Below are 14,809 nucleotides of genomic sequence, written 5' to 3' on the forward strand. Positions count from 1 at the left end.
GAGAGCTTTAAAAGTATTGTTTTTATGATAGTCGTCGAAACTTTACATTTAAATGAATATAATATATTATAGCAATTACGTTGTTTACAGTGATCGCAAAACAAATATTTCAGTCTGAACTTGGAACATGTCTGTCTGTGCAGGAACAGCTAAGGACATCTTCCCCGCTGAATTAATCTTGAATTAATCTTGACATCTTCCCCAAAGCTTCCCCACTGAATTAATGTTTGTATATAGGTAGGTAGGTACACGTCTCATGTTCAGATTGGGCTACTTTTTTTGCGGTCACTTTACCTACAACATTTTTAAGTGTGACCCTGCGTCAAATAGAACCTTAAGGTGAACGCACACTGTCTTATCTGAGCGGAGTCGAACGAAACGAATTTTAGTATTCAGTATATGAAGTCTCATGATACCTCGCATATTTCCCCGCGTTGAATCGTCCGAATCTTCGACGCGCGGAAGTGTCCCAGTGGTGAGTCTTCACCGTATTTAGTTTTTACAATACGGTATTAATTTCAACCGTGTCATAAAGAAGCGATGCGTTTTAAGATTGCTCGAACTTATACAGGAAAATATCTACTCACATTATTTTATAAAACTAAAGCTAATAATTATTGATTAGGTGTCATACACGCTATAGCTATCGCAATTAATATTATCGCAAACTGTAAGGCTCATGCACTCCACTCTTCGCCTCTAGTTCTGTACTTACACATGCATTAGTTAATTTAGATAACTTATTCATGTGGCCTAATAAGCTCATTACACAACTATGCTGCGGAGTATAATATTATACCTACCTATATTCTAATTCTTCTGAATCATCTATGTACCTAACAGGTTCACATGAAAAGTACCTACCTTCTTTATGTTGAACATAGCAAAAAAAAATATTATTTAATTTATTTTAGATAGTGTTCGCGACTTTGTCCGCGTGGATTAAACCCGGGTTTTTAAAACCCCGTGGAAACTACGATTTTTAAAACCATTTTTCTGTACTAAATCAAAAATATTGGCGCTCGCTGCGCTCACGCTCTTTTTGATAATAGATTTTATCGTACTGTCAAAGGTCAATATGTTAGTCGGTTTCTAATTTGAAATAAGTATAGTACGCGACAGATTGAGATGGCAATCTGGGTATGAGAGTTGGAGGACGACCCACACGTCCGCACGTCCGCACGTCCGCTCATCCGCAACGGATTTGGATTAGCGTGGAGCCTGAGCTGGTGTGCGCGTCATCACCCTGGTTGCCGTCCCATATTGTCGCGCACAAACCTAATTAAATTGATTTCTAGGGAGCAGTGCAGGCTGCGTCTTTACATATAATATTAATAAACAGGTATCACCTACATTATCAATGCAGATTATTTCATGGAAATTGTGCAGACTTACATATTTTCATTTCCCAAGGCAATATCCGGCATATAAGACATCGTAGAATGTAAGTACAAAGCTCTGAAGGATGTGTTGCTTCCTGAAATTTCCATTTTCCAGAGCGGAAGCTTGTTTCTCGAGAAGATTGTATCTACTTAAGGCTCATTTACGTCATCCTTTGACGTCAAAGAATAATGGCAATCTCTTCGGTACTATAAACTTTACAGTTACATAGTTACTATGAGTAAAAAGGATAAGAGAAATCTGAAAGAGTATCGTTCTAAATTAATAAAAATTAGATCTGATATTAGATCATATTAATAATATTTATCTAAAAGGAACCAAAAGCACAATTGGATATAATCCGCCAAACCAAAAAAATCTGTATGGTGCAACATGCAACATGCGACATGCTCCATACAGATTTCTTTGGTTTGGCGGATTGTAGCAAATTAAGCTTTTGGTTCCTGTATATCATGGACTTCCACAAAATAACGCCTGCTTCTATACTATATTATTTATCTATTTAACGCGCATTGCACGTGATTTGTATCTGATCGGCAAACTTCACGCACCTTTAGGAACATGGAGAACTCTTAGGCAGGCGAGTTTCTTCACGATTTTATTGCAAGTGAAAATTTTATTATAATTGTTTAATTTATTAATTTTATTTTATTTTTATAATTGTTTAATTTATTAATTGTATAATTTTATTATAACTGTTTAATTTAGTATAATTGTTTAAAACGCACATAACTCCGAAAAGTTAAAAGCCCGTGCCCGGAATTAAACCCCGGATTGACCGAATGATAAGTCAGTTTTAGGGTGTCTGGCAGGGGGTTGCCACAATATAAGTCTCTGGCAATGCATGACGTGATTTAAAAATTAATACTCTACCGAAGAAAACAAAACATTAGACTTTATAGGTACTGTAACGTAAGATTTTTTACACCTTTATTACCTGTTATCTTCCAGAACCACCATGATCCAAACTTCATAGTCGCTGATCATTCCTCCCTGTGTTGAGGACATAGAAAAAATTTCAGCTTTTATAAAATAACGAAGGTCTGGCACGCACTGGCTCTTAATCTGTTACTAATACTGCCTATTTATACCAATTCCTCTACCTACAGTACATTATATAGCTGATATACTAATACATCAAAGTCAAAGTCAAAGTCAAAATCATTTATTCAAAGTAGGTACAATTTGTACTCCTTTTGATGGTCGAAATTGTTAAACTTGTACGATATAGTGGTGATAATAATTAATTACGTTACTTAAAACTAAAGCTACGAGGGTTCCAAACGCGCCCAACGCGCCTAATCTGCATAATCTGCATCTGCATAATATATCCGTCAGACATGACCTGCTCTACTCCAATATACAATGTGCATATCTTGCATACCTGCGAGTACGATACGTGTAATCTGTCCGTGTAAAATGTATAAAAAATGGCCAAGTGTGAATGGGAGTCCGCACCGAGGGTTCGGTACCATGAACGATCAGCAAATGTTATATTGTTAAAGGCAAATTTTTACACGATTTAATTACAAATTGGTGATTTTCAGATTTTTTCTGTACTTGTGCTGAGAGATCTTGGTTTCTGTCTTATAAGATTTAAGGTCAATGGGAAGTACCTACCTATCCTATAATAGGTTTTGATTTATTGGCGAGTGGCAAAATATGGGGCAGAAATGGCATTATGTAGCTATTTTTTTGTTGCGTTGAAGCTTGACCGTTTTACAGCTCGAAGAGACCATAACGTGTCTCTTTCAAGGGTTCCGTTTTCCTTTTGAGGTAGGTACGGAACCCTAAAAATGAAATATCGTATATTTCCCACAGAAAATCCCATTTCCCACGTCTCCGTGTTAGAATTCATCAATCTCACGTATAAGCGGTTATTGCGCTTCAAAGCTAAACCTATCAATAGGGCGCCTCCACATTGTTCTCATTGCAAACCCGACTGAACCTTTCTAGTTTTTCACTATGAAATTATAAAGCTCTCAACTTAGGACCGATTTTTCAATCAAACAATGTTCACTTGACTGAGAAATTTTACGTTTTGGTTAATTCCAACGGAGACGTTCCAATGGTTTTCCGATTAGATTAGAAAAACAAAGGGAAGGGAAATAAAGGCCCTTGAGGCTTGTGTCTATACAAAATTATTATGAATCTACCCAGCACTAAAGTTATACTCTAATTTAATCCGTACTAATTCATAAACCATGTCCATCCATAGTCCATAATATATTTATTTTTATTAACGCGTAAGTCTGTCTGTCTGTCTGTTACATTGTCTGCATTTCACATGCGGTCAACCGATTTTGACAAAACTAACTTGCATTCCGAGGAAGGACATAGGCTACTTTTCATTCCGGAAAATCAAAGAGTGCCCACGGTATTCTTAAAATCCTAAATCCTTGCGGACGAAGTCGCAGGCGTCATCTAGGTATGTAGGTAATATTATATAAATGCGAAAGTGTGTCTGTCTGTCTGTTAGCTTTTCACGACCCATCCGTTGTAAGTGCGAAAAAGATCATAGCGCTCATCACTGTGCCACGGGGATCATTCCATGACAAAATTATCACACTTGTATTTTACTTTTTTATGGTTTTTAGGTAGGTAGGTAGTTACTTTAATACCTACGGGCAAAGACATTAGAAAGTCTTGCCCTTATGTCCCTGGGTTAGTGGGAAACATTTTTCATCCTCTCGCTACTTACACTAATATAAAACGTCGTATTTGATATCGCATGATATATAATTTTAAACCGTATTTTAATAGCACCAAAGTCCAAATTTGTTTGGAACAATGAGATTTTTAAGACGTAGAATGGATTCCGTAATAGACTGGTAGGTATTTATGGCGAATTTCTCAGGCTCTACCGTTGAGAGTTAATGGAAAATGAAATGGACGTTTCCCATCAAAGCATTGGGCCTTGAAATAACCAGTGGCTAATCTTGGATTAATATTGGTTGACCCATACTTAGTTGTCTCCTTTGAACCTTGAAATTATTTTCCGAAATCTTCTCTCTCCGCGTCGCAACCAATCGCAACCCTCATTGCTGAGGGTTATGACCGCTTTGATTAACTTCACTGTTGGGTTGCCACGATTCTGCAGTGCATCACTGATGTTTGCTGAGGCTCATACGGACGGCTTCTATGGGAATAAGAAAAAAAGAGCAGCATCAGTAATGCATACAATGCGTGAAGCCTCCCGGAAAAAATAGATATGTAGTCCTTTTATGAGGCACTGGATGGGCATACACATGCATTACCTGGTAGCTTCAACTGTTGAATTTTTACTCGTTTTTCCATACAAATTAAAATTTTCATTTTTTAATGTACATTTTCCGAAGATTTAATTTATTGAAATTCCCGATTTTTATACTAGTAACGCCATCTAACAAAATTTGTGATACCTATCTGAAAGTTTTAATTTGGAAATACAGCCGTCCCGCAAGTATGTGTACGCAAACCTATAATGCGACGTAGTTCTGGAAGATATCAGATAGATGGCAGAACATAAATATGAAACGTTCACGTGTGACCCAATAACTTTATTATTTTTAAATTCCACATCAATCAAGGGTTTTGATTTTGACGAAATCGTCTTTCCGTTGTAATTTGCAAGTTCCAAGGTTTTTTTTTTGAATAAAGTAAAATGACATTCTTCTTTTCTTTCTTCCAGGTTATCAAATGTCGCGCAAATCCTGTGTTGTGGGCGGCGCGCGGGGCGCATGCATGTGGGTGCAGGAGTGCAACCGGGTCGGCGGGTTGCACGCCGGCGTGTGTGTGGACGGCTTTATGTTCGGCTCATGCTGCCGGCTGCCGGACCGGCCAGTTGTCCAAGGTCTGTTTTTAGCTTTTTATTATATGTATAGGTATACTTCGGTGAAAATATGATTTTAGACCTCCGACACTCTTCTCAGGTTATAAAGGACTTCACGGTTTTTATGAGTGTCAATCCAGGGCATTATAGTAAATTAGACCGAGCTTAAATTGCTATAACAAGTCGAGGATGAGAATGTGCTAACCTAGAAGATTCATGACGGTTTATGGTTTCAACATCGTCATTTAGACTTTAGTCGTGGCAATTTGAGTTCTGTGGACACTGTGCGGGTCGCATCTATGAGGGTACAAGACTTGTACACACTTAGTGTGCAAACGGGTCGGCGGGCTGCGCGCCGGCGCGTGTGTGAATGGCTTTATGTTCGGCTCTGAATACTGCCAGTTGCCGGACCAGTCAATTGCCAAAGGTCTGTTTTTAGCTTTTTGCTAAGCATAGATCACTGACAACATGGCTTTAGTTCTTCAACACTTATGTCAGGGCTATCGAGGTCTTTATGAGCTAGGTACCTAAGTAGATTCGCGCGTTTTTTATTTTATTTTATTTGCAACATAACGAGTGAGATGAGAACATTTACATTATTTACATTCATTTCAATAATCGCATAAAATCTTCATTAACTGGTATTCTTGAAAGTCTGTAAAAAAATAATAAAAGTAACATTTAAAACAGCATCCTTCTCATTTTTCAGAGACACCGGTCCCTGTTACCATCACAGAGCGGCCCTACACGCCACCAAGCACGACTCCCAGCACAACCCAAGCACCAACCGAGCCGTCGACAACAACCGCGAGACCTACCGTCCAAACCATACGACCGTCGTTCATGACCAAGCCAATAGATGGCGCGCCCACATACAGCTATCGCCCGCCTGAAATAAACCTACCCTCAGTAGGCAACCTAGAAGCAAATAGCGAACAAAATAGTGATAATATAGTTAATAAAATAACATATAACAGTGTAAATAAGTACCAAAATGTACATAGGCCGAGCAGTGAAATGGAAACTAGTCCACACAACAAAATATCGTCTAGTCTTAGCTTAATGCAGGGGGCGCGACCCATGGCCGTGTCCGACCAACACGCGGAGAACAATATTCCTTCAGGTGAGAACCACGCATATTCAGCTACTCTAAATAGATGACACTTTAATAAAAGTTTTAGAACCACGTATCTTCAGTTACTAGAAATAGATGACGCTTTCATAAAAAAATTACAAGGCTGGAAGTTGAAACCACATTTTTGTGATACACCAATGTATCCTTATTCCTAACATGATTAAATCAGGAACAATGAAGCTACAATCAACTACAACATCTGTAATAATATTATAGTAGTTACCATATTTTGTCCGACACTTTCTGAAATTAAATTTTGAAATATTTTTCCGTTCAAACTACCTAATTCTATAATCCTTGTGAAAAATTTCGTCATATTCGGTTCAGTCGTGATGAAGTACACAACTGGTAGACAGATACAATATGTAGATACCTATTAATAGTCCAACTTTATACATTTTCAGCACACATGATGTCACGGCCAAGCAACTTAAACACAATCCACTGGCAGGTGACAACCGAGCCTTCCTTTATAACAAAACCAAGACCAAACTGGGAGAAGCCGGCGGGGAAACCGAAGCCGACGAAGAAGTTCACCACCACGACGAGTAAGCCTCACAAGAACTACATGAGGCCAAAGGACCCAGCTGTGACCATGATCAATAAAACTGATGATTCCACTCCCGCGCCGATCCATACTACGGCTGCTACGAATAGTGCTGGTAATTTTCTTTCATTCTTTAAAGGACTTATGACAGTCCAAAATTTTTTTAATAGTAGCAAGAAAACTCTTGGAAAAATCATCGGAAAACACAAAGTAAATATTTGTTCGTCGTCAAATGATTTAATCTGAATTTATTAAATTATATAGGCGACTTGGGATAGTGATGGAGTCCAAGATTTTAGTCTATAAATGTACTAGGTAACTTCAAAAAATTTGATGCGACAATAATTTCGGCAGAATCGCCAAGAGTCTTTGCGAGGAATGGCGTCCACTTTAGCTCTGTAGGACAGGCTACAAACATTTTCTGTAATGCAAACAATCTAACAGAATTTTTGTGGTCATAATTTATATGATCAGATCTTACCCCTATTCTGCTAATGTTAGGCTACCAATATATTCAGTATCAAAAGTATGCTCCTGAAAAAAGCATATTATAGAATCGAAGGTTATGTAAATGTTAAACAAGCATGGATTTGTGTCGCTCCAGCAAATTGCGCGGGGTTGCAATTGCTTGTATAGTATGGCATATTATTGTAAATTGAACACTTAAAAGAGCAACCGTCGATTTTCTTGCTGGTTCTTCTCGGTAGGAACGGCATTCCGAATCAGTGGTAAATTATTTTGACGATTCAAAAGCACTGGTAAAATTTTACTTGAATGAAACTATATTCTATTCTAACAAGTGTAAATTATAAATTTATAACACCCCTGACAAGTGAAAGTTACGGTAACTAGAAAATGCTAATAATTTTCAAACGGCTGAACCGATTTTCTTGGATTATAGCTAAGAACACTCTCGATCAAGCCACCTTTCAAACACGCCATGCCACAGCCAGATACACAGATACGCAGATACACAGATACACACGTCAAACTTATAACAGCCCCGAATTCTATTCTATTCAATGCACTTCAGATACCTACCTGGAACTCTTCGAACCTGTTCAATAAAACCTTAACTTAAATTTTCCAGAATGCGGAGTAACAACTATGTGGCCACGTCCAGAAACCCGTATCATGGGTGGCAAAGACTCCAGCTTCGGGCGATGGCCTTGGCAGGTCTCAGTCCGTCGTAACTCGTTCTTCGGTTTCTCTTCAACGCATCGGTGTGGAGGTGCTATCATCAATGAAGGCTGGATCGCTACTGCTGGACATTGTGTTGATGAGTTAGTATCATTTTAGTTTTGCTATTTGCGTGGACATTAGACGACAGATTTTTTTTTATAGAATACTAGCCATGCTTGCAATCATCTTGCGGTGACTGATAATTCCGTAACAAATTCGTACATCCATTCTTGATATCATAAATGCTAAAGTGTGCCTGTTCGTTTGTCTGTGTACCTTTTTACGTTCATCCGTTTAACAGATACAGATTTTGACTAAATAGGGTACAGAGACAATGTATCGTGGAAGGCTAAGGCAAATGCTGTAAAGACTTTAAGCACTGATCAGTAGTTTATAAGTATACAAAGGTGAACGCACACTCTTCGTTTCGTTCGACTCGTTCGACGCGTTCGACTCGGATAAGTGTGCGTTCACCCTAATTATTACCGTTTGCTGGCGTGCGTGCTGTGCTTGTTTGGAGTGTTTTTTTTTTGGTAAGAGTGGCTGGTTTTTGTGTTAGTTGGTGTTTTTTGGTGGTGGAACTGACTGGGAAGCGCTCTAAAGGGGCGCCGCGCGTATGGCGGCGGGCGCCGGCGCAGACGGAGTCCATACTTGTATAAATTCAATAACTTGAAAATATCACAAACTTGACATTGGCTGATCAGAATAAAGCCAGATTTAAAGAAAAAAAAAACCTATTTAAATTTGTATATGAGAGGGATAGGTACTTCTTGGTGTTCTTTTATTCCAATCATGCAAAGAAAACTAAATGCCTTGAATCATCTTGGAACCATCTTGGAACATACTTTTATTTCTGACTTTAATATAATTAGAGAATGTTAGCTTAGCGATGCAGCACTGAAACGTTGCAGCTAACATTCTTGTTGAAATTCCATGCTAGCGCGGATAAGCTGTATAATTAGTAGATGTTAACTTGGAAAATAAATAGTTTAACAAAAGATTAAGCTATTTATAGTCTTAGGTACCTACTTATATAAAAGATATGTAGGTATTTTGCTTACAAAATTATTTTTAACAGACTTAAACCAAGATCTGATGTAGATAGTGGATAGGTATATTATGGGCACAAGACTTTTTTAAAAGTAGTGTCATCGAAGTCATTTTTTTAGGATTCCGTACCTCAAAAAGAAAAACGGAACCCTTATAGGATCACGTTATTGTCTGTCTGTCTGTCATAAATTTTCAAAATAAGATAACTATACCAAGTGGGGTATCATATGAAAGGGCTTTACCTGTACCTTCTAAAACAGATTTTTATTTATTTTTATGCATAATAGTTTTTGATTTATCGTGCAAAATGTTGGAAAAAATATCCAAGTACGAAACCCTCAGTGCGCGAGACTGACTCGCACTTGGCCGGTTTTTTTTAATTAATAATTTTATTTTATCATTTATTTATTTTTATTTATTCAATTTTATCATTATAATTTCAGTCTCCTGACCTCGCAAATAAGGATACGCGTGGGCGAATACGACTTTTCATCAGTATCAGAACAATACCCCTACGTCGAACGAGGAGTCGCCAGAAAGGCTGTCCATCCTAAATACAACTTCTACACGTATGAATATGATCTGGCGTTGGTGAAACTGGACTCGACCGTACAATTCGCGCCGCATATAGCGCCGATATGTTTGCCAGCGACTGATGATTTGTTGGTCGGTGAAAATGCCACTGTGACTGGTTGGGGAAGATTGTCGGAAGGTGGAGTGCTTCCATCTGTTTTACAAGAGGTATTATATTTGTTATTTTCTTATCGATACTAATATTATAATAATATTATAAATGCGAAGTGTGTCTGTCTGTCTGTCTCTCTGTCTGTCTGTCTGTCTGTCTGCTACCTTTTCACGGCCAACAGCTTAACCGGTTCTGACGAAATTTGGTACGGGGTTAGCTTATATCCCGGGGACGGACATAGTTTCTACTTTTTATCCCGAAAAATCAAAGAGTTCCCACGGGATCTTTAAAAACCTAAATCTACGCGGATGAAGTCGCGGGCATCCTTTAGTGAATGATAAATTCAACATCTACACTTAGGAATATGATATGGTCTTGGTGAAATTGGAATAGACAGTATAATTTGCACTTTTTAAAACCAATAGATAGATATCTATGCTTGCCAGCAGATGATTTTTTTATTTGTCGGTGAAATTCGACTGGATGGGGAAGATTGTTGAAAGGTGGAGTGTTAACCGTCTGTCTTACACGCGGTATGGTGTAATTTTTGAAAACCATTTTTTGAAGTATGCTTGACTATAGCAGCTAGATACATGAAAGCTTTCTGAATCATATCTGATCGTATGTCTGACACTGTAATGTAAGATAGTAATATAGAATAGTTTTTTATTAAAATAAACAGTGCTTTAGAATGTTCCAATAAATCTGTGTTACTTGTACCCTTGTACCATGTATCTTGAAGCAGACGTTTGTTGATGCTAGAATATAACTGACTGACATATCAACGTCCAGCTTAAATCGCCGGGTCCACAAACTTGAGATTTTGCATGTAACTTTTCAATATGAAACAGATCCCAAGGAGAAAGGATTTTCGGCACAGGAACGAGTTGCTGGGACAGCTACAAAAATAATAGCAATACTAAAATTGTCTAAAATCAATTTCCAGGTCCAAGTGCCAATAGTTTCAAACGAGCGATGTAAATCGATGTTTCTTCGAGCGGGCAGGCACGAGTTCATACCTGAAATATTCCTCTGTGCGGGTCACGAACGAGGAGGACATGATTCTTGCCAGGGAGACTCGGGAGGCCCATTGCAGGTATTAACTATATTTCGTATAAATTATTGTAAGAGATTTATTATAATTATTTAGAGTTAGATAACGCTGAAAATGATGTTGGTCTACATGGCTTCGTTAGTCCGAACTTCTAATCTAGCGTCCTCAAACTAAACACCCCTTAACGGCAAAAAATAAATTTTGAGTTATCGCCCGAAAGCGAAGGCTTTTTCAAAAACTAATATTTGTAAAAAATAATACTACTATGGAACAAGCTAAAAATTTACCAAAAACCTTGGTTACACAACAGTCTTTTTTAGAGATCAGTTTCCAAAAATTAAACTAAGCGTTATTTTCTTTGATATTTATTTTAAACGACTAAGTAAGTAAAGACTTAGTAAGCTCCGGGCTCTCCTAAGCTGAGTTTATGTAGTAATCAAAAATACTAAATAATTGTCTGTATGCCCGACGTAGGTACATTAAGACGTCAACAAAGTGGACATCTCCTAAAACCCTAGAAAACTCTGCTCCTAAAATCTCTCTTTTAACACTTTACACCCTTGGAAACCATCCAAGTTGTAACTATGGTGAATAAGATATTTCAAGATTTTATGCGATAAAGAATCGGAGTTACAAAAATACTAGGCACTTACAAAATCAAGTTAAGAAAAGTATCGCCCCAGAAGATAATACAATTTCAAAAAGACACAGCACCACTTTACTCCTTTGTCCATAAATTGGTCGCAAAATACAATTGCATTCGCAAACATTTCGCGAATAAACTAAAAGGGAAGGCAAGACAGATAACTTTAATGGCTAAGACTGTAACCGCATTTAAAGTTGGATGTAGTCTCGGTTCACAGATCTGGCTTAATATCTCTCTGGAGACGGCTCCAGCATTACATTGTCAAGCAACACATTATTCCCGACTAGCAATTTGTGCTAATGTTTGCTTGAGACAGGGCCGTAAAGCGTGTCCTATTCCTGTATTAGACGGCAAGATTGTTGGACTGTGTATAACTACAGTAATTACTTTGTAGGAACTGTGATTATGAGGGTAGTTATTGTATAATAGTTGTAATTTCAGCGATCTTTAGTGGTCTTGGTCTATTTCTCATATCTTGTCAGTAGCATTGTACTCTTATCCTTTATATTATACATTGGTATATCCGTACTAATATTATAAATGCGAAAGCGTGTCTGTCTGTCTGTCTGCTACCTTTTCACGGCCCAACAGTTTAACCGATTCTGACGTTAGCTTATATTCCGGGGACGGACATGGCTACTTTTTATCCCGGAAAATCAAAGAGTTCCCACGGGATTCCTAAAAACCTATCCGCTTAACCGATTTGTATGGGTACCAAGGTAACGCAAGCCCTGTAATTGATATAGGCATTTTATCCCGGAAAATCAAACACTTCCCACGGGATCTTTTAAAACCTAAATCCACGCAGATGAAGTCGCGGGCATCCTCTAGTGCATAATATACCTGAGGAACATGATTCTGATTTATTTGCTCCAGAATAATTAGGTCAGAAATCGACGAATACCTTTCTTCTTTTACCTATAGATCAAAAATTCATCGCATAGATGCCTAGTTTCCAAAGTCTATTTCCATACTTGTAGGTGTAGAAAAGGTGATGAATAAGGCAACTGTACACTAAACGAATCCAACAAAATTGTGAAGATTTGACAAATATACCTAATAAGAAAACTAAACCTTCACACAATTGATATGAATTAGATAATTAGATAGAAGTGAATGGAGTTTATTTATGTACAACCGTTAAAAAACGATAGTTAACATCGTTATAGCTACGGAACTATACTACTTCCAAGTTTTATAAAAATAAATCAAACCATTCCTTAGTTATTAAGCTATTTTATAGGAAAAATTTTCTTATTTTTTTGATTGCCCTTTCACTAACACAAAGTGGAGTTATATATTTTTTTCTATATTTCAGGTCAAAGGCAAAGATCAAAGATATTTCCTGGCAGGTATAATAAGTTGGGGCATCGGCTGTGGCGAGGCGAACTTGCCCGGAGTTTGTACGAGAATATCTAAGTTTGTACCGTGGATTTTGCAAACTGTGAACTCTTAAAACAACCATTCCGTTGGTGTTTATCAATATTGATCAATAGACTTGTAAAGTGAAAGTGAGAACTACTAACAAATATGTGGTGAAAAAACAAGAGCGGAAAATACAAGGCAAAGTGATTTTAATCATACGATTAATTTTAAACACGTAACGATAGCAAACTCGAATATTGTAAGTGATTGTAATATGATAGGGAATTTGGCTCTTGTTTTAAAGAAGTCATACAAATATGATTAATAATTTTATTAACAATCCCCGTGAATTTCCTTAAATTAGCAATTAAATTCTAACTTAGATATTAGCAATGAAATCAAATACTAACACTCATATAAAAATTACTTTAAAAAAAATATTACTGTTGTTCATATTCTGATACATAGTGTCAAATACCCTATTGTATTAACTAAAAACTGGATGATTTGTATTTTGAAAGGGAAATGCCCAGTCGACAAAGGAGTTTTGGCCAAGGTATGGCCATCAGTGAAAGGAATTGTAAGCATTAGGATTGAAGTCACTGAATAAAGAAACAAGCGCTATATTTTTGTACATAGGACTCAGACCAACTTTTGTATTTCATGTAGCAATAATAAGTGTAAATTAAAAATTTATAACACCCCCGACAAGTGAAGGTTACAGTAACTAGAAAAGAGCTGATAACTTTCAAACGGCTGAACCGATTTTCGTGGATTATAGCTAAGAAGATCAAGCCACCTTTCAAACAAAAAAAAACTAAATTAAAATCGGTTCATTAGTTTAGGATTTAGGAGCTACGATGCCACAGACAGATACACAGATACACACGTCAATCTTATAACACCCCTCTTTTTGGGTCGGGGGTTAAAAAATTATAGATGTAGGCAGTAAAACAAAGAAATGGTTTGAAAATAAACAGTATTGATTGAGTGTTACTTTTATTCTGGCTTTTGATTCCGGGGGTTTCGCACAAATAGGTAACAATAATTATTTTTGTAATATTTTATTAAAAACAACAATATTTTAATTGATAAATACTTAAATATTTTTTATAACATTGATGGCCGCGAACTTTGACCAAAAATGGGCATTTGTCTTTTGTGACCAACCTTGTCGATAACGAACTGACGATTTTGTATACCTTCAAAAATGTTGATTGAATTCAACATTTTCTGAGGCGTTTTATTATTGGAGCAGTCCACCCCAAGGCTGTGCAGGACTAGTGCTAGTTCTGTGTCACGTTTGTATAACGGTGATGTATATAGTAATTATGGTTATTGCAGATCACTGTTTCAAATACTACTCAGAATATGCCTTCAGAGTTGTGTAACTATCGCATAGCGATCCGTGCTTCGTTGATGTTTGCAAGATTTGGGCCCAATTTCACCAAACAGTCCTAAACAAGGGATTAGCTAATGTCTCTTCTTCTTCAGCTTGACATTTGTCAATTGACATAATAAATGCTCTGTTCCAAAGTCAACGGACTTCTATACCTGTGATTAAATGTGATGCCTTGTTAAGGAAGGCATTGCCTTATTAATGCCTATGTTACATGTTTATAAAGGTTAGTTAGCCTAATGAACAATTTTTAATAATATGTTGGCAATAAGTTCTTATAAAATATATCACTATTAAAAATAAAAATAAAAACAATGCCTTATTAGTGCGTGGTGGAACATTCATTTTCATTAACAGTCTGTTAAACCAGTTGACAGGATGTCAAATGGATTAACAAGCAGAGTATGGTGAAATTTGGTCTTATTGTAAAATTCTCTTGGTTAATTTAATTCTAGTCAATTCAGTTGATCTTTATGGTACCTAATGTTATTCTTACCGTGAGCTCACCAAAAACCGTAAACATGTGAATGTTTG

General features: G+C 37.1%; 1 protein-coding gene across 2 annotated transcripts in view; it reads left to right on the plus strand.

Moving 5' to 3' along the window:
* The window catches only part of LOC123870299 (serine proteinase stubble), a 148,274-nt gene extending 134,663 nt beyond the window's left edge, over positions 1–13,611 (plus strand). For both annotated transcript variants that reach the window (XM_045913538.1, XM_045913539.1), the window contains exons 4-10: positions 5,072–5,233; positions 5,922–6,335; positions 6,752–7,009; positions 7,985–8,177; positions 9,570–9,867; positions 10,758–10,907; positions 12,830–13,611. In XM_045913538.1, the coding sequence (XP_045769494.1) occupies positions 5,072–5,233; positions 5,922–6,335; positions 6,752–7,009; positions 7,985–8,177; positions 9,570–9,867; positions 10,758–10,907; positions 12,830–12,967 (1,613 nt within the window). In that variant the 3' untranslated portion in view covers positions 12,968–13,611. The remainder of the gene's footprint in view (positions 1–5,071; positions 5,234–5,921; positions 6,336–6,751; positions 7,010–7,984; positions 8,178–9,569; positions 9,868–10,757; positions 10,908–12,829) is intronic.
* The last annotated feature ends 1,198 nt before the right edge of the window (positions 13,612–14,809 follow it).

The sequence above is a fragment of the Maniola jurtina genome, chromosome 12, assembly GCF_905333055.1.
Source record: "Maniola jurtina chromosome 12, ilManJurt1.1, whole genome shotgun sequence".
NCBI classification, from domain to species: domain Eukaryota; kingdom Metazoa; phylum Arthropoda; class Insecta; order Lepidoptera; family Nymphalidae; genus Maniola; species Maniola jurtina.